The following is a 25816-nucleotide window of genomic DNA, read 5'->3' on the forward strand; positions in this document are numbered from 1 at the left end:
CAATGTAATCGGTCATGAGATATGTATACAATCCTTTTGTGCTAATTAGGAAGACCAACACAAGTATATGTGGTCAATGTCTAGTCCATAATCTCATTCATACTTTTCACTGAAAATATCATCACCATCGCACATTTTTCTGGGCAAGGCCTGAAGTTGTTGTATTGTGATTTCCAAGTACATTAGAGAGAAGTCCAGGAGGCCGTAGAAAAACATTCATTGATTTAGTGACAGAGTTATTAACCACAAACATAATAGTAGCAGAAGAGTAGAGAAAAGAGCAGACAGATGTGAGATTATGATACAGTACCTGTGGAGAACGAAGCTGAGGAGACACTTGTTGGGGTGACGGCATTTCTGGAGCCCCCTCTAGAAAGAAAGTCAGCTTAGATTCAGCATTGGCATAAGTATAGGGTACTCTGCCCTGAATTGGGCAGATCGGGTGCTGAACACCAGCAGGAGTGCTCATTCTATGCTCTACAGACTGCACAAATCCCAAGAAAAAAATCAGCTTCTTCTCTAGAGGAGGAGGTCCCATATGGGGACTCTTAAAGTGACACTAAACTCAGGAGTTATATCTTAAAAATGCAATTAAGTACCTTAACTATTACCAAACATGTATTTTATTTGTGTATCACTCAGATGTACACGGACTATTATAACAATACAAATGAGTAAACTAAACATGGGATTTTAGTCCATCACAGGAGCGAGCTTGGAGCGGTGACTATTTTACAACACACAGGGACCATGTGGAGCAAAAGTAGCCACGCTCCAGAAGGAAGGACAGTAGTGAAGGGAATTCATCAAAACTGGAGCAGACAAAATCTGGAGCAGCTGTCCATGGGAACCAATCAGCATCTCTCTTTCATTTTCAAATCTTAACTGAATAAACTGAAGAGAGGAGCTGACTGGTTGCCATGTATAGCTGCTCCAGATTTTGTCTGCTCCAGTTTTGATAACCCCCCCCCCATGTCAGTATGAGAGAGATCAGAGATGATTTGAGGATCCACAGCCGAGTGATAAACAAATAAGATACATTTGTGTTAATAGTTGAGGTACTTAAATGCTGAGTTTAGTGTCACTTTAAGTTACCAGCATTTGAATACCTTTGAATTTGAATAGATAGATAATTGTTTCCTTTTGGATTTGTTCAGCTTTAGTACCAAAAAATATAGATTAGAGAACTTCTTCCTTGATAGTATGGAAAACCTTATTGTTCCCCTTTGACTACAAAGTCAGCAATCAATAATTCATAGCTTTTCCTTGATTGGCTAGTATTTATACCCCATCCAATCAGGAAGCCGGGTGGGTGGTCACATGACTACCTGCCAGGCTCGCTGTAGAGAATTACTTTATATATAGTCAATATAGGCACAGAGGTAAAAATGTTTTACATTTTCTAATGGTGGTGTGCCTCGTGATTTTTTTCATGAAAAAAGTGTGCCTTTGCACAAAAAAGGTTGAAAAAACACTGCCCTATAGCAATAGGCTGTGCAGGCCTATGATTGTGCTGGTAATGTCTTTGTAGCTTGTTGAAGATATGCCTGCCTGCCTGCCTTATGGAAAGCCACCCCACATAATATGTCTCAAGTGTGGGTATGCGTGTGTTTTATTTCCTCTTTTCTTTTCTGTAAAGTGATAACTGCAGCCATTTCAGTTCTGTGTCTCAACACCCATGGGGAAATGATACAATATAGCTTATGTTTATAGAGCACCCCGCCTATTTCTGGTGACACGTTACCATTTTAATTACAATCCAGGGTTTATGTTTGACAGTTTGATGATTTATATGATGTCACCTCATACAACATCAATCATGCATGAGCATATTTAAAGCTGCAATAACACCTCAGACATACTAAATTACAGTGCCAAAGAAGAACTTCAGGATTTTGAAAAGTTAAACCTTTGTTACCACCGCACTGCAACAGTTAACTGCTCGTTCTCTAGGGGGCAAAAATAAAGATGAAATACTCTAATCCTTGATTCTGCAGCAGTGACTGCTCACCTCTCTTCCCCCCACCCCCCTCTGCTCTGGCTGTGGTATGTTTCTCAGCGTCAAAAGAAATGTGGGACCTATCGCACTCCTGACCGGATCAAACCCCTGAAATTCGGGTGGGTGCTAAAATGACAGAGGATGGCTCCGCAAGTCAAATTCAAAGCAAGAAAAGTCACTAGCACTCCAGCATGGATTTTAGTCAATATTTATTGACTGTTATAGTGTCACATCATTCAAAGCGACATTTCGGAACCACAAGTTCCCTATCTTAGACAAAACAAACAGTCTCATTGTTTTTCCTGAGGAAGGGACCTTGTGGTTCCGAAGTGTCGCTTTGAATGATGTGACACTATACTATAACAGTCAATAAATATTGACTAAAATCCATATTTACTCCGGTGCTCTGGTATCCTCGAGCTCCCTCGTCAATGCTGACAATTTTCACCCAATTTTCTTCCAGGTTCAGCATCTTCAGCCATCTTAATTGGCCATCCCAGGATGATATACCTCCTGCACATGTGCACAGGAAATACTTCATCCCCATACCAAGCAATGCCGAGCTTGTGCACTGAGCCGCACATGAACAGCTCAGTTTACAATCTTGTAAGCACCTTGTAAGGAACTTGCTAACAGAGACATATAGAGGTTGGTTTTTCTCTAAATAAAAAGCTTTGTCCTAGCAAATATTTTTTTTAAGCTGAAGTGCAACTTTAAGACATTCAAAAGTGGCATGTGACTCAGACTGAGAGGCCCTTTAGTATGCTTTAAGGCCTATGTTGCAGCGTATGTACATGTTGCAGCTATAATTATATTGTACTATTAAGATGAGGGCGGTCCCTATAATGAGGCAGCCCTAATGAGGCTTTTGCCTCAGGCGGTATCTCTTTGGGTTATGTAGGACAGCAGGCAGAGCGGCTCGTTGCACAATGTTTGCAGACCGTCCCTGGTTGCTAAGAGCCGGGCAGGGAGATGTGTAAGGGTCATATACATCTCCCTGCCCAGCTCTTAGCAATTAGCAACCTGGGACACTTGCCGGCATCCCGCCGAGCTCCTGGCAACCAGTGACATTGACACGAGATGCAGAGACCTTACACATACACTTTTAGCGGTGTCACTCTCCAACAGCACCCAATCCCCCCCCCCCACTGATTGTGCAGCAACCCTTACTCTCCCCCACCACCTCAGGGCAAAAAGGCTAGGGACAACCCTGGTTAAGATGTATGTATATCATCTAAACTAAATTTCATTCATTGCATGCTGTTGTTCTAATGTGCTTCACTAGTAAGCTTGTTGTCTGTTTATATATGTGATGCACATTTTATCTTACCAGAAGGCAGAGCAATTGGTTCTGCTGCTACGTCTTCCATCTGCATTGCAGCATCAAGTTCTGAAACCATTTCTTCGGGGAGACTGAAGAGAGTAAGAGAGAATGGTGAGAATGTGCCTGTCTGCAGGAAAGTACTGAGCAAATTACACCAAAGCATTCCATGGAAGTAGAGTGAAGTGGGCCTATATATACAGGTGAAACTCGAATAATTAGAATATCGTGCAAAAGTAATTGCAGTAAGTGCTGCAAAAGGGGCCCAAACCAAGTACTGAGTACATATGCATGCTTGTACTTTTCAGAGGTCCGATATTGTTCTATGTACAATCCTTGTTTTATTGATTGCATGTAATAATCTACTTTTTTGAGGTTGTGCATTTGGGGTTCTTGGGGTTTTCATGAGCTGTAAGCCATAATCATCACAATTATGACAAATCACGGCTTGAATTATCTTGCTTTGCATGTAATGAGTCTATCTCATATATTAGTTTCACCGCATAAGTTGCATTAGTGAAATAAATGAACTTTGCACGATATTCTAATTATTCGAGTTTCACCTGTATATCGTTACAGTAGCGCCAGATAAAAAAAATGTAATCTTTCTGAGCAAACAATAGGACATAAGGCAACCTCTCATGATAGACTATGCTTGATACCAATAAAGTGCAATCTCTGGGGCTGTCAACCTCCTGCAGGTCAGGGGTTACAAAACTTTTCCAACTGCTCCATGTCGGTGGCTCACTAAGACTGGCTATAGACCCATCATCTTTTTTTTTTATCCAGCCCCATGGGTTAAAAGAGAAAAAACATGTGATTACCCCATCCACGCTAAGCAGCATCAATAGAGGAATCTTCCCTGCTGGCCATTGTATCCTGACAGTGGTAAGTGTCCCATTACAATAAGGCCTCGTTCACATATAGCGAATTGTCGCGCGATTTCGCGCATTTTTGCCGCGCGTTATCGCGAGAAGTCGCCGGCCAATGCTATTCAATGGAGCTGTCTTAACTCCATGTCGCTCGTCGCGGTCGCAAGTGGCTTCTACCGGACCCTTTTTTCGGCGGATTTTGCGCAATTTTGCTTTTTTTCTATGGAGCCCGACGGAGAAGGTCGCGCTACCGTCTCTGGATCGTCGCTGGAACTTCGCCCCGAAAGTCGCGCTATCCCGGCCGCTGCAAAGGTATGTCGCTACATGTGAACGGGGTCTAATACTCAAACATTGACTGGAGCTAACAAGCTGCAGTCACTATTCAGCAGTCACAGCACCAAACGTCAGCCAGTGTATGGCCAGCAATATCAGAATCACAATGCAAGCCCTGGAACCTTCAAAAAAGAAGTCAGCAATGGCAGCTCCAAATTGTTTTTCCAAGTTTTTCCAATTTAGGTTAGTATGTCTATTTATTCTGTTACTATATCATTTCTGTCCATACTATTGTAATTGTAATGTCTTCCTTATGTTGTAAAGCGCTGTGCAAACTGTTGGCGCTATATAAATCCTGTATATTAATACTCATTAGTCAGAGTCTGTGTTCCAGAGGAGAGCCATTCAACATGAACATCCAACATCTCTCATATATATTGTACAATTCTGTAACTCCAGGTAAAGTGATAGCATTACCGCATTCAAAAGTGAGGGTCGTTTAGCGGCCCTTAAAAGACTTCTAGATTTGACTTGTTTGCAGTTTGTTTTTATTTTTTACCATGCTTGAACACAATGTAGCAGAAGTTACAGATAAGCATATTTGTGTTACAAGGTAGCATAGTTATCAATGTGTAAATATCCCATCTCAGGTCACTGTGACTTCTCATAACAAATAAATCACAGCAATTGTACGCTGCATATGAATATTATGGTGTCCCAACAAAGTCAAGCATGGAAAATCAGTAGCATGCCGCCTCTAAAAGCATTTTAGGAATACTGATGTGGCATTAGCAGCCAGTTATAATTAGAGATCTTTCTTCTTTAGCCGGCCACCAGTTATAATAATGTTACTGGAGCAGCATTTGTTCACAAACACTTGGAAGAAAAACTTGCTACATTGTTCACCTTTCTCCTTACTTTTATAATACAAATGAATACTCAAATAACATAAGTCTATGGTTACTCTACCCTGGAGTAGGGGAACGTCTAGCTTCTGTTACACTTCTACGTCTGTCATCTACTTGCTCTGAAAACAAATATTAATAATGAATTAAAGTATAAACAAAAATCCATTATGTGCCCACATAGCATCACACCGACAGATCATTTACTGTGTTGTACTTCAGTGTAGAAGATGCAGCATTGATTATTATGTGTATACCCTGGACGTTATATAGAAGGGAACAATAACACAGTGCAGTCATTTCAGCAACCAGTCAATATTCTTCTTTAAAGCAGAACTTCAGGAAATCTTTTTATTAACCCTACTATCTCATATATTAGTTTCACCGCATAAGTTGCATTAGTGAAATAAATGAACTTTGCACGATATTCTAATTATTCGAGTTTCACCTGTATATCGTTACAGTAGCGCCAGATAAAAAAAATGTAATCTTTCTGAGCAAACAATAGGACATAAGGCAACCTCTCATGATAGACTATGCTTGATACCAATAAAGTGCAATCTCTGGGGCTGTCAACCTCCTGCAGGTCAGGGGTTACAAAACTTTTCCAACTGCTCCATGTCGGTGGCTCACTAAGACTGGCTATAGACCCATCATCTTTTTTTTTTATCCAGCCCCATGGGTTAAAAGAGAAAAAACATGTGATTACCCCATCCACGCTAAGCAGCATCAATAGAGGAATCTTCCCTGCTGGCCATTGTATCCTGACAGTGGTAAGTGTCCCATTACAATAAGGCCTCGTTCACATATAGCGAATTGTCGCGCGATTTCGCGCATTTTTGCCGCGCGTTATCGCGAGAAGTCGCCGGCCAATGCTATTCAATGGAGCTGTCTTAACTCCATGTCGCTCGTCGCGGTCGCAAGTGGCTTCTACCGGACCCTTTTTTCGGCGGATTTTGCGCAATTTTGCTTTTTTTCTATGGAGCCCGACGGAGAAGGTCGCGCTACCGTCTCTGGATCGTCGCTGGAACTTCGCCCCGAAAGTCGCGCTATCCCGGCCGCTGCAAAGGTATGTCGCTACATGTGAACGGGGTCTAATACTCAAACATTGACTGGAGCTAACAAGCTGCAGTCACTATTCAGCAGTCACAGCACCAAACGTCAGCCAGTGTATGGCCAGCAATATCAGAATCACAATGCAAGCCCTGGAACCTTCAAAAAAGAAGTCAGCAATGGCAGCTCCAAATTGTTTTTCCAAGTTTTTCCAATTTAGGTTAGTATGTCTATTTATTCTGTTACTATATCATTTCTGTCCATACTATTGTAATTGTAATGTCTTCCTTATGTTGTAAAGCGCTGTGCAAACTGTTGGCGCTATATAAATCCTGTATATTAATACTCATTAGTCAGAGTCTGTGTTCCAGAGGAGAGCCATTCAACATGAACATCCAACATCTCTCATATATATTGTACAATTCTGTAACTCCAGGTAAAGTGATAGCATTACCGCATTCAAAAGTGAGGGTCGTTTAGCGGCCCTTAAAAGACTTCTAGATTTGACTTGTTTGCAGTTTGTTTTTATTTTTTACCATGCTTGAACACAATGTAGCAGAAGTTACAGATAAGCATATTTGTGTTACAAGGTAGCATAGTTATCAATGTGTAAATATCCCATCTCAGGTCACTGTGACTTCTCATAACAAATAAATCACAGCAATTGTACGCTGCATATGAATATTATGGTGTCCCAACAAAGTCAAGCATGGAAAATCAGTAGCATGCCGCCTCTAAAAGCATTTTAGGAATACTGATGTGGCATTAGCAGCCAGTTATAATTAGAGATCTTTCTTCTTTAGCCGGCCACCAGTTATAATAATGTTACTGGAGCAGCATTTGTTCACAAACACTTGGAAGAAAAACTTGCTACATTGTTCACCTTTCTCCTTACTTTTATAATACAAATGAATACTCAAATAACATAAGTCTATGGTTACTCTACCCTGGAGTAGGGGAACGTCTAGCTTCTGTTACACTTCTACGTCTGTCATCTACTTGCTCTGAAAACAAATATTAATAATGAATTAAAGTATAAACAAAAATCCATTATGTGCCCACATAGCATCACACCGACAGATCATTTACTGTGTTGTACTTCAGTGTAGAAGATGCAGCATTGATTATTATGTGTATACCCTGGACGTTATATAGAAGGGAACAATAACACAGTGCAGTCATTTCAGCAACCAGTCAATATTCTTCTTTAAAGCAGAACTTCAGGAAATCTTTTTATTAACCCTTACAGTGGGGTTACCCCAGCACTGCAAGGGTGCTTGTTTTGGTTTCAGTTAAATTAAAAAAAAGTAGACTCACCCGAAGCTCCAAGCCGGCTTCTTCTTAGACCTATCCTTCCAACGTCTCTCCCCCTCCTCTGCAGCAGTCTAAGGTCCCATAAATCATCACATCTATACACAGTGAGGGGAAACTGGAGAAGACAGAATCTGAAGAGTGAAGCTGATTGGTTACTATGGGCAACTGCTCCAGATTCTGTTTGATAAATTCCCCCCATTGTATAGACGTGAGGATGCTGAAGAATGCTGCAGGGAGGGGTAGACAGCCTGTGACAGCTGACCACCTCGGAGCTTCCGGTGCGTATATCTTTGCTATTGTAGCACCTAGACACAAATGAGCACCTAACCCTTGCAGTGGGGCTACCCCCACGCAAATTCTAAATAAGGGGCAATTCACACTTTAGCATTTTGAAGGCCCAATTGAATCTTCTATTCATATAAGCTAAATATGTTTAAGGTGCATCAAAACAAATGATATTCAAAGTCTTACAGATTGTTTTCTTAAGCAAGCAGCCACAGCCAAAGTAGAAAAGCTTGTCCCCTGCCAGCATGCTGTAGTAAAGGACCCTTGCCTCTCCGAGGAGAAGCAGTGATCTCGCTGCAGAGGTCTAACACCCCCCCTGCTGAGTCAGACCTATAGTTCTGCAAATAGCAAAGCTCATGCTCCCTTCTGATTGGAGAGTTCTAACTCTGAATTGGATAGGGGCTTGCTGGACCTCTAAAGACAGACCACTGCTTGCACAGAGAGAGCAAGGGTCCTTCTCTACAGCATACTCTGCTGTGACTGCTTTGTAAGAAACCAAAGAGTAAGGCTTGTAAAATATTTTGTTTTGATGTAAGTACTGAATACATTTTAGAAAATGTTTTATATTATTAGACCCCATTCACACTGAGCAGCATGAAAAATCACGTGTTTTTCCGCGCGATTACGAGCTGAGCGACATGAGCTACATTGAGCTATATCGCACATTTTTTCGCTCTACGTAGTGCGACTTTTGGGAGGGACTTCGTCGCTGCTACATTGGGCTGTAACCAATCAAAAGCGGATGATGTCTTGATGTGAAAAAAAGAATGATGTCTTGATGTGACATCATTCCTTCCATATTGCTGTGCAAAACTGACACTTCTGTAGCGTGATATCACACGACAAAGTCGTGCAATATTGCCGGTAATGAGCGACACCATTGAGTCTATTGGGGCCAAAACTAGGTCATGTTCGAGCTACAAGCTTGATCGACGAGCTACAGGCGACATTGAGGTGTGAGATGTGAACAACTCCATTGAAATGCATTGGACAAGCTACATTGAGCGACATTGCACGGAAATATGCACAATTTTGGAGCGGAAATCGCGTGATAAACCGCTCAGTATGAAGGGGGGTCTTAATGTGTCTGCTTTTTTGAGGGAGATGGTAGCTGTTCTCTTGTGATAAGATTATATCATTATAAAATGATTGTACTCCATTTGTACAGGCATGGCTTGGCTAATACAACCCAGCTTGTGGCCTAGGAAGGAAAATGATCCTACTGACTTGGAAATGAAAACCAAAATTATTTTTGGTACTTTCTGTAAAATCTTGTAGTCCATTGAGGGACACAGGAATCCTATTACAGTTGAGTTGTACTGCCGCCTACACGAGGCAAACAGAAAAAGTATTAAGCCAGCCCCTTGTATAACTCCTCCTCTACCCAGCATGCCTAAGTTTTATAAGAAACCATTACATCTTTTTTTCTTTATCATCCAGTGAAGGACATAAGAATTCTATTACAGCAGTAAAGCAATTGAGGGGTGGGCAATAGCCACTGAAAATTTTAGAACGATTACATGTCCGAGTTATCTGAAGGGATAACTCCCAAATCAGGAATAAACAGGGAAAAGTCCCCTGCAAGACAGGGGAACTGCTACAACCAAGGCGAGGGCAGAGGATTAACCTAACATTACAGAACAGGGCAAGAAAAAACTACTAGCCCTGTAGTCATCCTTAAGGGGAAGTAGAGTGAGCAAGTGAAACCCTTAAAAAAAGGGAATAGGCAGGACTAAGGGTAGTTCATTCCCCCCCCCCTCCCCCCCCAAACTGGTACATCAAAAAACATACCTGAGCAGTAATTCTTCCTCCCAACATATATAGTGTACCTAGGATTGACAGATATCACTGAACAGCTGCCAACTAGACAGACTGATAGACTGCAGGTGTAGTGGAAAGGTCTTAGCAGCTGCAGGAGCTTTAAAAAGACCCTAGGCCTGCAACAATAGGCTGATACCCGGACCTAGGGTAGCACACATTGCATGAATCAGGTTCGAGACAACCCCTCTTAAATCTGGGTCATCAGCAGGTGAGTAATTATTAGCCTCCTCAGAGGAGGACTGTTGGAGCTCAGACTCTGTATCAGAGATAGAGACTGGGCCCACACGCTCGGCTGAATTTTGGAAGTCAGAAAGATCAGATGCAGATTGACCTCTGTATGCAGATGTGTACTTGGAATGCCCTCCGTAGCTATCTAACCAGTATACTCAGGTCTGGAAAGTGCCAAAGGCAAAGCCCAGTGCCCAAAGGTCACATTCCAGGCTAGGCCTAAAATTCGTCCAGCACAGTGGGGTCCAGGTACGGCCTCCAAAGCTAGTGCTGGGGAGCTGCTGATCTGGATAGCTGATATGTAGAGACTAGATTGAGCAGTGATACAGCAAGGAATAATGATTGAAGTCACTGAGGAGAAAAACACCAGCAGTGTAGCAATAAAATCTTGATTTAAGAATAGCAAACACATTAGTTAACACATATTCAGTGGAGTTGAAGAAAAGGCATACAATTTCCTACAACACTGTAGGAAATAAAACTGAGGCGTGCTGAGTAGAGGAGGGGTTATAATGTGGCTGACTCACAACTTTTTCTGTTTACCAGTGTACCAACCTCCTGTAGGTGGTAGTATAATTGGACTATAATAGTATTTCTCAATGGACAATGAAGAAAAACCCTCAGTGCTGTTAGGTATTTACCTAAAATCTAGTGCACTGGGAGTATGCACATTCAGAGCCCAACGAGCAGGCAACACAGGATGCTGTTGATGCTGCGCTCACCCAGTGTTCCGTTCAGCTACTGGGAGCAAAAAAATGACTGTACTTTTGAGTATGGAGGAGCCGGTGGTTGGTAATTGACCCAGCACTGTCACACAGTATTAGGGATAGACCTCAACCCCAAGCATACACGGGGCTTCTTTTACTTGCTTCTGGTGGCTGAACTGAGTGGTGGGAGAGTGAAGGAAAGGTGATTATGTGCTGGAAGTGGCGTTAAAGTGACACTATTGCTTAGCCCGGCATTAGGAGAGCACAGGCTCACTTTATTTATTTTTTTAATAAATATTTATTGAGTTTTTACTTTTTTTTTAAGACTTTTTTTAAAATAAGTATTTATTGAGTTTTTACGCACAGGCTCACTATAATTAAGCATACAAGTGTTCCATAATTCTATTTTATGCTGGCCAAAAATGAAATGGTCTGATCGTTTCATAATTGCATGATTTGATAAGAATATCAAATCATATTTAATTATCAATGTCATTTTTGAAGGATGGATGGGGGGCGGGCAGAACGTTATAGCTATTTTTAAGCCACTACTCTGGTGTACGGAGTAGATTTTGTTTACTTTTTTAAAGAATCTTTTGACATTAATGGTGATCACATTAATGCAAGCAAATGTATCATTTTAGCCATCCGTTCATATGGCATGATTAATGTGTGTATGGCCAGAATAAATCCTGTAAATCTGAGAGCCTTCTACCTCCCTCCGTCCTTCTCCTCTCTTCTTCTATCTCCACCAAAGACTTCTTCAGCGCTTCAATTTCCCGTTCAGCCTTTCGTATTTGATCAATGTCTCTTTCGCATTCCTTTAAGCGCTTGCGTTCCCTCTCTTTTTCTTGTTGAAGCTGCAGTAATTTTTCTGCTTCCCACTGGCGTTCTCTCTCTTTCTCTAACTCTTTCAGGCGCTCTATTTCTTTTAGCTGCTCCAGCAGAAGCTCTTCTGCAGCTCCAGTGATTTGAAGATAATCCAGCTCTTCCCTAGCTTCTCTCAGATCCTCCTTTTCTTTTTCCAGCTCCTTCAGGACTTCTCTTTCTATTTCTTTTCTCATTTCTCTCTCTCGTTCTCTTTCAGATTCTCTTTGCTGCTCCATTTGTCTTTTCTCTTCCCTTAGACTTGCTACGTCTCTTTCCATTTCCTGAAGCTCTTTTCTTTTTCTCTCAATTTCATCCATGTCTAGCTCTCTTTCACGTTCATCAGCTTTCTTGACTTCTCTCTCCTTCTGGGGCTTTTTGGGTTTTTCTTTTTCTGGCAAACCATTCTCTTTTGGTTCTCGTACGCCTCTCTTTCCAGGCTCTGGTAACGTTTCAGCTTCAGGAAATGCAGGCAAATCAGAAGCAAGTAACTCCAAATCAAAGGCACTCAGTTCTGGGAGGTCTTGGCCAATCTATAAGGTAAATGGGACGCCAAAAATACATGAGTAATACATATGACAGCTAATGAAAACCAGACTCCAATTTCTGATATTTAATTTTTTGTATAATGGTTTGATATGCTAAAATTCAAGATCAAATAGCAAAATGATTGGGTAAACCAATGTGTTCCAGTAAATCAATAGATCACTATTATTATACACACTTATCTATATAAAATATACCTATCTATTGTATGCATCTCCCTCACAGCTATATAGGATCCTTGTACCTTCTTTTTCTCCAACCGCCCAACGAGAAGATTCATATTTTGTATACCTGCTGAGCAGAGTTCCCTCTGCAGCTCACATTTGTTTGTTAACACACCTGTTTACAGGGGAACACAACAGCCCTTGGAATAGTGCACGTCTGATCATCAATAATATAAAGTGTGCCACTGTTCAAGTCCCGGAATGCTTCTGCACACTGACATTTGCTGAAAGTTTGAGAGAGTGAGGTGCTTATTTCACAGGGCAGTGCACTTTCAGCCCATGACACCTGCCAGCCTGCTACAACTAGCGGGCAAGATGTCTGCTTGAGAAGTCTAAATGGTGACAGAAAAGTTACTGAGCTGGTAGTGGTGCCAAAAGAGTTGCAGAAAGCTTGGTATGGTGGGCCTGTAAGGGTACTGTAGGTACATGTCAAGTTGCTTAAAAAAGGTTGCTTGGGGGAAGGGTTTGTGGTCCGAGAGATACAATGTGAGTCCTTAACAATTGCTAGGGGACAGTGCAGGGACTGACAAGCTGCTGGGGGTATAGAAGGTTGGCCCAAATCATTTTTGAAGGTTTAACTGTTATTGTAGAGATCTAGAGGTTCATGAGATTGGAGCATTAGGTTATGGATTCACACTGTGGGCCAAATCTGTTGTAACAGATAAAGTGGTCCAAACAGTAAATACAAACAGTGAGAGTATGTTTCATACAGTAGTCATAGAAGCAAACAACACGGGAGCCAGACCTAAATTAGTAGCTTAAATCATTCTAGTATAACACACTTTTAAATAGTAGGCAATTTTATTTTTGTCTTTAATTTGCCATTGAACATGCTATTTGCCATTGAACATAAAAAAACAATAATATTGCACCAGTTTAGAAATCTATATATGATTTTTTTACACACAGTATGTTGATTATTACCAACCTACTTTTTTGCACCTTCCTGCCATGCTATGAAAATCCCTTTGGTTGCTAGCTTCCTCATCTATTGAATGTTGCTGTATTTGAGCCTGTAAAAATCCAGGGCAGCATGCTTCATAGCTCCAACCCAATTTGTATAGTGAGAGGGATGATACAGTGTGACAAGAGCTTGAAATAGCAACCAGAAAATCAAGAAAGTTCCTGATGAATCTGATTGTAAAGAGATGTAAATTGATTTCACTGTCAGCTATACAATTTTCCTTTACAGCATTAGCAGGTCACCTTTGAATTTTACTTGCTGTTTGTTGTTGCTCTTTAAAGGCAACACGAGAGGTTATCTGCCAACCAGTCTTGGTGTAGCACAAGATTTGATTGTAACTCTTTGTCTGAAGTATATCTGTAAAAAATAAGTCAAGGCAACTGAACGTGCTGTATTTCTCTTGAAGACGTTTCACTGGTCATCTAACCAGCTTTCTCAATGCAATCAACACCTGGTTGTGACTAACATATTATGTGGATTGGAGCGAGATTCACCAGATTTATTCCCAGATAATTTTTGTACAAGTCACTCTGAATTGAGAAAGCTGGTTGCCTTGACTTAATTTTTACAGATATACCATGACCTGGATGAATGAGAACCTTCACAGACATATCTTTGTCTCACGGCTAAATGGGAATTGTAATGGATGATAGATTGTTGCAACAAAATGACACATTTGCCAAATTGTGGCGCACAAGACACTTGTAGCAAACTGTAATGAGAACATAAAATAGAAAATGCAACTCTATTTCCTAATAGGTTGCCTAGAATTCTAGGATAATGAATGGATATCTAGACGTAACTGAGATAAAGAGGGTGGTGAAGAGCACAGTGCAGGTCTATTTTACTCCATTTACCTCTACTGGTGGCAATAGGATAGGCTCCTCTTCTCGCATAGTTATAGCTTCTGGAGATGCCAGGTGATCACTCTCTGCTAAGGAAAGAATAAACACAAAGTACTGACTAATGCACAGTTTCTTCTCAACGGAACCTCCTCTAAGCTCTGACAATATAACTTGCTCCATTAGAAGCTAAAACTAATGTGAATCTCTAAGCAGACAGAATTACCTCCTACAAACACTTTGTTAGACCAAAGCGGCAGTGTATGGGAGATAGATATAGCACTTATAGGTGGAGGAGGCTCTTTGCTTGGTCTCCACTGTCCTAATAGGCAGGGCTTATACCACAGGACACTCAATATGTAACACTAAACCCTGTTAAGATTCATTTTTATTAGGCTCCTCTGTTGTGCATGCTTGAACTTTTCTTTTATGAGAACCCTAACACCTTCACAGATATATACACTGACAAATAATATAATCATTTTTGGTATGTGAATAATTGAACCAATGGGCATGGGAATCCCTGCTAAATTGTTAAAGGGTTAGTTCACTGCAACGCAGCAATGCAATGAATGGACTTTCCCATTGGACCTTTTGCTTTCTATTCCTGTTCTGTCGACAACAGTGTAATGTTTTGGCTTTAAATATACTTTAACTTCTGGAGAGCTTTCTGCTTATGATCTTTATGATATATTATGAAAATGCTATCTGCATCCAAAATGGATACAGTAAAGTAATATTCTAATTATTTGGTTTAATTTACAATACAATCAAATGAAGAGGTGTAAGCATACGAGTCATGACATCCTGTATTCCTGTATTTGATGCCAGATAGTTAGTGAAGGCCTTACATGCTGGTCACTTCCTGCCTGCCATCCTCTCTCACCTTCTCTGCGACTTGTTCTGCGACGTCTTGGAGGGCTTTTTTCATATCTGACAAGTTCAGGGCCTGAAGTCTCTAAAAGTGCGCGGATCTGTTTCAAACAAATAAGCATTATGTAACTATGTACAGAAACATTTTGACAGCTGTTTTGGTTCCCTAGAGTAATCAGAAGTGGTCTTGTGAGACAGGCACCATTTTACCTGCGGGATCATATATGGATTTGGTAGTTCTGGGGGAACCTCCATCATTCCAAAAAAAGGATCAGGAGCATCTTCCAGCATCTGCATGAGTATCAGACTGTCAGGGAGCAGCAACTGTCTGAAAAAATATTTGGATACTTCAGATGAGAAATGCAAATATACAAAAAGGAAAATCTGAAGAGTCAGTTAATTGTATAGTGTGACAAAAAGACGGCCAGTAGCTCATTTATATTAGCCCGCAGTATTCCTAATTTGATCAGTGTTTAACAGCTTTGCAAATGGCTTCTGAAAGCTTGCTGTATACGCTGCTCTTATACAAACTGAAGCTTATATGCAAACCCCCAGAGGCGTAACTAGAACCTTCAGGGCCCCGGTGCAAGAAACCCCCCCCCCAACCCCCCATCGCCATGGCACCATGTGTTTCACAGGAAGGCTGCCGAGGTCCCCAGCAATCGCTGGACCTCAGGCAGCCTCTTCAGTTTAAAAATTTAGTGCTGGTGTTCTGTTGAGAACACCGATCCAGTATCTGCCGCTTACGTACAGAGGGGACTAATGTGGAAACCGGCATTTATTTACAAATTATTTGTTTGTAATGGTTAATTGTGACCGTTAATAATATGCCGTCCATGGCAGTAAATGATGGATGACAGTGATTGATGGATGGAATATTATTAACGGTCACAATTAACAATTTAAACGAAATACTTCCCGATTTCCTCGATAATACTGGTCTGTGCGCAAGCGCACATGTTGAAGACGGCAAATTCGACTACGTCTGCGCTCTTGACAGAACACCGGTATCTGCATATAATATAGGGGCATTTTCACTAGTATGAGTACTCGTGAAAGTGCCCATTATTGGCACTGGTGCATCTCTACTTAAAAATATAATGCATTGCTGGGACTTGTAGTCCCGCATTGTCTGTGCTATTCTGCATTGCTGCATAATCATTAGCAGGTAATTAGGTAATCATAGGGTCCTCACACAGCAGAATGTGCTGCCTGGCGGTGCCTGCAGCACATTCTGCTGTACAAGTGACAGCCTTTCCAGCCCTGCCGCACAGCCACCCGTACATGCTATGCAATTGCGACCGCTGCAACCCTGGTAGTTCCGCCAGTGCAAACCACCTAAAGTGTATTTAAAGGAAACTTGTCAAGAAAGAAAAACGTGGGTTGTCATTGCAGACCTCTGCTGAAAATGCAGGCTGCTGGGCGCCACACTAATGCTTTGTTTTCACTGTTTTCAAATATAAAGAAAGAATTCCAAACTTTCATTTGCCGCAAGCTTCCTTCAGGTCTGTGAAGTATTGAAGTCAGACACAGCTAGGCAGTTAGCGTTGTTTGAAAGAGGTCAGCAAAACAGCCTCCATTTCCAAACATTCAGCAAAAGTTGAAAATAAATGTGTAAAGTGTATAAGTGAATGGCGAACACTTAAAAAAGTCTGTTTTTCAGCCTGTTATTCTGATGACTGCAAGCGGAGAAAATATGGTTGGTGGAGAAGGATGGGGTGAATAGTTTGGTTACTCTTCTTTGCTTCCCAACTGTAATTAAATGATGATGATGTGTTGATGGCTGAAGCAATCTACAACTCATGTATTATAGTGAAACTCTAGTCTAGTCTAGTCTAAAGGAAGGGTTAGAAGCTTGATGAGGTTTTTGTTGCTGTCTGTGTCACCAGTGGTAGATTTTCCCAGTCTCAGAGACCCAAATATACTGTAAGTGAGAGGAAATCTCATCTTCGACTGTTGTCACCAGAACTTAAAGTCCCTTGTCTCATTTCAATGCTGCAGTTTTTGTAAAGCTTGTCACCACATGACATGTCCGGGGACTTCAGGGGACACATTGTGGCACACTGTGGATCCATCTGTACCCCTTACCGCCTTAAGAAGAGCGGCTACGAAAATGTAACATTGCTAGCACTGTAATCAGTTTAGCTGATTTGTAGTTGGACATTATCTGGTTAATTCTAGGTTTTCTGCTATTGATTGCACCTACCTGCCAGTGGGGTGTGACCCTGATGCAGAGTGGGGCAGCCAATAGGTAAACATCAGGAGTGTTCATGCATCACCGGCCAATCACTGGGAGTTTCATGGGCAGTGGTGCATGCTTTGGGAGTGCATATATACTCAAGGATTTGCCATGTGCTCAGTCTTTAGTCCACCCATGGGCTTAGCCCATGGGTGGGATGCACAAGGCTAGAGAATCTAACTAAGCCTCAAGCCTGGAGGAGGCCACATGTGGACCCAGGTGGGGTCTGGAACGATCTGGGAGGAGAGCCAGAGGAGCTTTATGACTGTTGGCGGTACCAGGAGCTGATATGCACCTCTGGAACAAGACTGGTGTCTCACCCAGGGAAGATCTCATGCACATTCCAGTTCAGCTATTGCTCTATTACCCACTGTCAGCCTGTTCTCCTAGTAATTCTGCACTGTGGAAGTTTGGATTGGTGAGTCTGGAGCCTGCCTAATTTTTGTCAAGGATATCTGAAGCCCTATACCCACTCTCTCACAGTTATGCTGTTCTGCAATAAAGCATTTAAAAAGGCACTTAAAGTGACTGGTGCCCAATTTGTCGATCACACGCCCCTACACTGGCTAAGGATCTGTCCCTGAGAGTGAAATGTCAGCCTCCCCTATCATTTGGGGGTCCACCTCAGGCCTCTGGGTGTCAGGGGGGGCGCTACATATCCTTCAACTCCTACATCTCTACAGGGCTCAATAGAGACATTGGAGTTAGATGATGGAAATGTGGAATGTTTCAAAGGACGCGGAAACCTGACACTACCATAAAGTGTCAAAAGCAGACGTGTCTTACAGAGGCTGCAGCGCTGGAAGAGAGGGAAGGTAGGAAGCAAAAGCAGCCAGACAGGGGGGTATAAAAGCTTGTTTATTACAGGGGCCTTTGATCTGGATTGCCTTTCTTTTTTAACCTGATAGGGTTGCTTTAAAGCTAAATATTATGTTTTACTGCGCTTTGCACATCATGTTGCTACCTCCCTTGTTAAGAAGTGAATTGGGTCAGGTTTCTTCTGGGAACCTTCATGATCTATGGGTTATTGTTCAGCTATATGCACAAATGAGCAAAAGCATTTGTCTTTCTGTATTATTATTTACAATGAATGTTTGCCTTATCTCCAGACTGCACAGGTCAACATATAAAGTACATAGGGAAAAGCCCTCTCCTTGTGATAATGGATTGCATTTGTTTGTCCAGATAGTATTACAAGGCTGTACGGTGTATTGACTATATTCTAGTCATGCTATTGTGAATAGATGTGAAAAGATAGACCTTCAAAACCATAGCAGACAGAAAAATGTGTACAGTAAGAGATACGTACTGATCCGGTTGCAGCAAATCGATTTTCAGCTGATTCTCAGATTTATACAAGCGTTCCAGGGTAACCTTCATTTCCTCTGAAAGATTAGGAGATAGCAGGAGTAAATAGAAAGGAAGAATTGGAACAATATTTGTATAATACTTCAGGGTCAACAGGTGGTTCTGATCACTCAGAAAAGGTCAAACATCATGCTGGTTACATTCACCTTTCAGAGTGCAAAGGACAATGTCCCCATCACAGTCTATGGAGAAATACAACTGGAGGATGGCTTAAATGCTGTGTCAGCCAGTAATAACTTACAAACTGGGTCTTCCTGAAACAGTGACACCTAACTATCAAGTTCCTTAGCCCATGTTTACAAAGATTGGCACACAATTCCTCCAAATTCATGAGCATTGTATGGCCAGCTTGAGAGTGGGCCATACCAGCCACCATTGTGATAGGGGGCATTAATGAAGTTGTTGTGCATGCTGATATCCATGTAAACCGGTTGTTTATTGAAATCAATGTAAGCAGCTTTTTATATACACATTTAAAAAAAAAAAAAGTAAGTTAACCCTGTTGGATGTTACAACCAAAAATAGCTGATACAGACTTATGCTATATAACAGTATAATTAGCAGTGATGATGTGCAAAGTGTAGTCCCATAGCAACCAGTAAGAAAATCACCTAAATGGCGTGATCCATAAATCTGATTAGTTGCTATAGATTACTAGATTCTTCACATCATCATGGCTCTTTGGTATGCCATAACTAAATAACGCCTGACAGAGCTGTGTCACCCTACGTCCACGTCTTCACTTTGGTGGCTGAAAGGCAAAGCACGAACCATGACTTTTCATAAATAATACCTCCTTCTACAAACAGCTAATTCTTCCATTAATTCTTCCATTATTTGTTATGTACACATTGCGAAGAACAGTTACCTATAAGTAGGTCACATTGGCGGTGGTAGACACAAACCACTCCATAGCTGAGCTGTGCTGACAGATACAGTGACAGCCGCGGGATGGGACAGCCATGGTATGGTGGAGGGACCTGCTGCAAAATGTACTGCATAATCTTCCGGCTGAAAGCACACAGAGCATGATATTAAATAAAGGACGCATTTAAAGGAAAAACACACACAAACAAATACATCCTTCTGTAAGAAGCATTTTCTTCAGGACACTAGGCACTCCTACATTATGGAGCCCGCATCTCAGTGAGATATAATCCTCTCCCTACTTCAGGACAGGTGACAGGACTCCAAAACAACAAAAGCATCATGAAAAAACATTTGGGCATTTGTTTTATATAATTGCTTTGGCAGCAATTGGTGTTCTTTATTACTAGTCAGTGATGCGGTGACCTTGATCACAAAGACTTAGATATTCCTTATGAGTGGAGTTACCCTATCTGGTGCCAGAGCTCGAATAAAGATAGAACCAATGTGACAATGACTCCAGGGCAGAAGCTGAGTGAAACCAAAGGCACTTGGGATATTTTCAGTGATGAAGTTTTCGAAAACTTGCACCATATATTGTAATGTCTTCCTTATATTGTAAAGCGCTGTGCAAACTGTTGGCGCTATATTAATCCTGTATAATAATAATAATATATACAGACAAGGGCATAACTATAGCCATAGCAGGCCATGCAACTGTCATGGGGCCTGGAAGCATCAGGGGCCCAGTATTAGCTACACAGTGGTTTATTGCGTTGCTTTGGGAGCATTTGGTATTCTGTATCACCAAACAGTGAGGCTGTGTCCTTCATCACAAAGACTTTAGAAATTCATTATGGGTGGACTTGCCCTATCCGGTGCCAAAGGAAGTCTGAGGCTGTTGCCTCAGGCAGCATCTCTTTGGGTCACATGGGGGGCCTTTCCAGCCCGAGTGTCCAAGGTTGCTAAGAGTGTAAGGGTCATACACATCTGCCTGCCCAGCTCTTAACAACCTGGGGCGCTCTGGCCAGCGACCCACTAAGCTACTGGCAGCCAGTGACGTCACCAGAAGCTGAGCGGGACACTGGCGGGTTTTCCCACCAAGTATCACAAGCACATCCAATCAAACCTGCCCCCCCGCCACCCCAGGCAGTGAAAAGGCTACAGGCTACAGCCACTGCCTACAAGGTGCAAGCTGAGTGAAGGTAAAAACACTTGGGATATTTTCAGTGATTAACTTTGAGGGCTGAGGTACCTAACTGAGGCTAAGCCAGCAATAACAAGTACCAGGGGGCAGGGGCGGTGGAAGCACAATCAGCTGTAATGCTGATGACTTGTTCACTCGGGTCAGAATGTTGATACAACCTATCACCTAACAGGACAAGCAGGAGGGTCACTGGGAAACAGAACATTTTAGAAGTCACATGTGATGTATTAACTACACAGTGTTCATGAATATACATACCATGTGTTCATGACATTTACTTTCAGGTATTCCCGCTTGACAATCCTAGTGCCTTTAGTGGCGGCCAACCTAGATGACACGTCATTTGTTTCAGTTATAAGGCAAGTACAATGAATGTGCACAAAGTTTCATGAATTACAGAAAATTGACATAAATGAATATTTACACAAATGTGACAGAAAACTGATGAAGAAACATACGGCCACTAATCTGCTATATGACAATGCAGAGTGGAATCTGTGGTGGGAATAAACACTCTGGGTCATATCATTGCTGCACAGCTATTCCAGTGGTGAGATCTGCTGACTGAGACATCCTGTCTGTCAGTGACATCATAACCAGCTTCTGAATCAAGCTGAGCACAGCAGCCAGGTAAGTATTCCAAAGCTTGCATCATGATTACTGACAAAGCCATAGCAGACCATGTCATGGGGCCTGGACAGGGCCATCTTTAATATTGATTAGACCCTGGGCCGACCCAAACCCCTTGCCCCACCCCGGGATTGAAATTTCATTCTCTACGTCAGAGGGAGACATGAACCCAAATGAGATGTCAGGCAGTCACACTATGCAGCATACGGCAGGGGAGGAGCAAAAATATGTGTGATGCTGATCACATAGTAAACAGAACGGTGCCCTGCAGAGGCACAACTAGAAACCTCAGGGCCCTGGTTGAAGAAACCATCAAGCCCCCCCCCGGTGCAAATGGCAGCGCAGGCGTCACACCTCCCAGTAGAACACGTTGCGCTGCTCACACATGATCGGCGCCTTGGGGCTCTTTTTGGCAGCGCGGAGGGTGGCCGCCTTGCTCTGCTGGTAGTGCTCAATGATGCCCTCCAGCACCCGCTTCTTGGCAAAGGGATCTTTCTTCCGCCCCCCCCCCCTCAATTCATCCTTCCTTCTCTCTATCCATCCATCCAACTTTTTCTCTATCCTTCCATTCATCCTTCTCTCCATCCATCTATCCTTCTTTCTCCCCCCCCCCCCCCCCCTCCCCAAGTGGCCCGGTCATGCATGTGACCACTGCGACCCTGGTAGTTCCACCAGTGGTGCCGCCTGTGTATCTTTTGCTGGCTGAAGGGGCAGCTGCTTTGGCTTGGCCTGGGCCAACTGCTCCTTTTGCCCCACATTAAAGACAGCCCTGGGCCTGGGTGCACCAGGGGCCCAGTACTCTCTAGTTACTCAATGGTTTATTTAAAAAGCAATATGCCGCTGGGGAAGTCAGAAATGGAGAAGGATTTGGGGGTCATTGTAGACCACAAACTGAAAGGTAGTTTGCAGTGCCAGGCTGCTGTAAACAAAGCTAGCAGGGTCTTGTCCTGTATTAAGAAGGGGATGTATCGCAGGGACAAGTCTATAATTTTGCCACTTTATAGATCATTGGTTCGACCTTATCTGGAGTACGCGGTCCAGTTCTGGTCACCAGTACTAAGAAAAGATGTCCTTGAGTTGGAAAAAGTCCAGCGGAGGGCAACCAAACTAATTAGGGGTATGGAGGACCAGAGCTACGAGACGAGGCTACTAAATTTAAACATGTTCACATTAGAGGTGAGGAGATTAAGGGGGGATATGATTTCCATGTACAAAATGTTCAATGGTGGCAGCAACATTAGCGATAAACTGTTTAAAATTAACTCCGTTACAAAAACTAGAGGCCATCACCTAAAATTGGTGGAAAAAAAATTCCAGCACAAGGGGCGAAGGGGGTTCTTCACAGTAAGATCAGTTAGGGTCTGGAACTCACTGCCACAGGCGGTGATTTCAGCAAATAATGTGGAATTGTTCAAGAAACTTTTGGACGATTTCTTAAGGGACCGTAATATACAGGGGTACGGGTACTCCTAGAATGAGATCCTAATAGGTTGGACTTGATGGACTAATGTCTTTATTCAACCTCAAATACTATGTAACTATGTAACAATAGGTGAATACATTTGGGTAAAATGAATGTGTGCACAGTTTGGGAATGGGATATCCTATATGACTGTTTTAGGAGCAATTTGTATTCTGTATCACTAGACAGTGAGCCTGTGACCTTAATCTTATTTAGTACAAACACAAAAATTTGCCAGCACACTTACCAGCTAGCCTGCAAAAACCACATTGCACTGTCTAACTATTGGGGTTAAATAAAAACAGGTTTAAAAGCTAGTTGTACATTGATGTGTGTGTGGTTGCCATTTGCTTCAATTGATCATATTTACATACACCAGCCAACTAGAATGAATGAGAATTGCTAGTCAGTGACGGAGAAATATCTCAATGAGATTGACAAGTGGCATCAGTGAGCTGCTAGAAAGAACCATAAACTTCTCTCCAGCCTCCATGGATACATTTGTTTACCATTTTCCCTACAGGTAAATAGATCTGTACCAGCTTACTAGCTCACTGAAAATCCTCTACAGCAGGGGTAGGAAAGCTCCAGTCCCCACCCCCAGCTGTGGTGCAACTACAAATCCCATGAGGCATTGCAAGACTGTGACAGCCACAGGCATGACTCCCAGAGGCAGATGCATGATGGGATTTGTATTTTCACCACAGCTGAAGGGCCACAGTTTACCTACTACTCCTGCTCTATAGGATCAGTGCTTCCAAATGCTCATTAAAGTGAAAACCTTTCAATATTGCATTACTGTTGAGCTAGCCTGATGAAGTGATAGCAGGCCAACCTCCAGTACCAGTATGTATCGGGATCTGGGAACCCCGGAGTTTCAGCAGCAGTTATATACATCTAGCCACTCCCTCCCAGTGAAATGTAGGCAGCTTACTGCAGTATGATAATATACATAACTGGGGCAATAGTTGTTGGTGTTAGAGTTTCAGCAAAAAAAAAAAAAAACATATGGTGGAACTCCACCTAATGTCGTTTTAATTTATAGTTATGGATGGAGTAGGGAATGGTTAGAAGCTCTGCCAGGTTTGTATTGCTGTCTGTCTCTCCACTGCAGAGATTACTTCTCATCTCATCTCCCAGTGACATGACAGGATAAGGCCAGGTTTGCGGTTGTTGAGCTGTTTTTGCACGTTTGTCAAGTTTTCTTTTGCGCAATTTTGCTCGGAAAACCACGCAGTTCTCAACGCATAGAGATGTCTATGGGAGGAAAACCACGCCTAAAAATAGCTCCTGCATCTTTTTGCATGTGCGATATAATACTTAGGTGTGAACTGTCGCCATTGACTTGCATGGGTTTTTGTGTTTTGTGCGTTATAGCGTGACTGAATCCGTGCGATAAAACGTCTAGGTGTGAACCAGGCCTTAGAGAAGATATTCTGTTCCAATGACATCTGTAAAATTGTAGATTCATGTTTAAGATTATTTTTATTAAGTTGGCATGAATAACAATAACAGGGATCAATAGACACAGCTACAGCTGTTCAAGATGATCCACGGTTTGACAGCACGCGTGGTTCACAGCAACATCATGGAAAGAATAGGGTCCTTCAAACTTTCTGTGATATGAGGATAGGTTGATATCCCCATATAGAATTTAGAATTTTAGAAAAGAAGCGTGACTCTTCCACACAGACAGAAATAAAAGCATATGTGCACTTTTGGAGGGATGGGTTGCCTGTGTTCAATTCCCCATAGATAAGGAGAATGTGGGTTGGTTAAAGGGCCACAAGGGGGCGCTTCAAGTCAATCCTACAGAAAAGCAATTAACAACATAACAGAGATTCCAACCCTTCTCCTCCTCTATCCAAAATGATTTTTCTCTGGGGTAATCCTTAATAGTTAGCTCCCACCACTTAACATGTAACCTTTAATTTGACCTTTAAACTTACCCTGCAACACCTAACCTGATATCAGCAGTTAACCTCAGCCAAAAACTTCTTTACAATGTAGACAAAACGAGCAATTAAAGTGACATTAAAGCTAAAATCTGACTGCGCTGACCAATAAGTGCCCGCAATTTGCAAGCAAAATTCAAAATCCATTGCGAAAGGCTGCGCTGGACGGCAGTACGGGTGTACGGTTAGTACACCCGTACCGGCAGAGGGGAAGAACCGTTCGCTGAAAGGTAAGGATAACGGAAAGGAGAGGGGGCCAGATTTTGGCAGGTAATTCCCTTTTCCCAAACTAGTTGGGAAAGTAAACTTTACCTTGAATGCACATTGTGCATGTTAGAGAGCACTACACTACAATATGGCACACAGTGGAACTATGTGTGTGTTTATTCGCATGCAGATGTCAGGGGTAGCGGGGTTTGTTTTAAAAAACAATTTTCATTTTTATTTAAAAATTTTGTGTAGTTTTTTCCACTTAACTTTATTGCTATCACACAAGGGCTAAGAATCCCCTATGTGATAGCGTTTGGAGGTGACAGGCTCTCTTTATGGAGAGCATTTATGGACAGCATTGTGCTCGATCTCTGTGCGGCTGAGAAAGGAAGGCTGCTGGGGTCTGCTCCCTGCACTCCATCCTAAAGGCATTTGCCCTGGTCCCAGGTCCCCCAGAACAGCGGGGGATCCCAAAAACCACAGCAGGGGGGGAGTCAGGGGGACTTACAAGCAGGCTGCTTACAAGTGATCTCAGCGACTGTATGACACTACTGAGGTGCACATGATTCTGATGTGAAAGGGAACCTCTGATGTGAAGGGGGACTGAGGACTCTGATGTGAAAGGGGAATTCTGATGTGAAGTGGGGACTGAGGACTCTGATGTGAAAGGGGAATTCTGATGTGAAGGGGGGACTGAGGACTCTGATGTGAAGGGGGGACTCTGATGTGAAGTGGGGTCTGAGGACTCTGATGTGAAGATGGGGGCCTGAGGACTTTGATTGGA

General features: G+C 42.5%; 1 protein-coding gene across 1 annotated transcript in view; it reads right to left on the reverse strand.

Annotated features, from left to right (window-relative positions):
• REC8 (REC8 meiotic recombination protein) overlaps nucleotides 1–25816 on the reverse strand; it is a 40890-nt gene that overhangs the window by 10734 nt on the left and 4340 nt on the right. Inside the window, exons 2-13 of the mRNA XM_018556666.1 lie at nucleotides 21034–21102; nucleotides 19570–19712; nucleotides 18639–18718; nucleotides 15305–15418; nucleotides 15108–15195; nucleotides 14237–14313; nucleotides 11908–12178; nucleotides 11494–11733; nucleotides 5435–5492; nucleotides 3330–3412; nucleotides 2397–2512; nucleotides 311–424 (exon numbers count right to left, since the gene is read on the reverse strand). Coding sequence (XP_018412168.1) covers nucleotides 311–424; nucleotides 2397–2512; nucleotides 3330–3412; nucleotides 5435–5492; nucleotides 11494–11733; nucleotides 11908–12178; nucleotides 14237–14313; nucleotides 15108–15195; nucleotides 15305–15418; nucleotides 18639–18718; nucleotides 19570–19712; nucleotides 21034–21102 — 1453 coding nt within the window. The remainder of the gene's footprint in view (nucleotides 1–310; nucleotides 425–2396; nucleotides 2513–3329; nucleotides 3413–5434; nucleotides 5493–11493; nucleotides 11734–11907; nucleotides 12179–14236; nucleotides 14314–15107; nucleotides 15196–15304; nucleotides 15419–18638; nucleotides 18719–19569; nucleotides 19713–21033; nucleotides 21103–25816) is intronic.

The sequence above is a fragment of the Nanorana parkeri genome, unplaced genomic scaffold (assembly GCF_000935625.1).
Source record: "Nanorana parkeri isolate BGI_ZX_2015 unplaced genomic scaffold, ASM93562v1 scaffold246, whole genome shotgun sequence".
NCBI classification, from domain to species: domain Eukaryota; kingdom Metazoa; phylum Chordata; class Amphibia; order Anura; family Dicroglossidae; genus Nanorana; species Nanorana parkeri.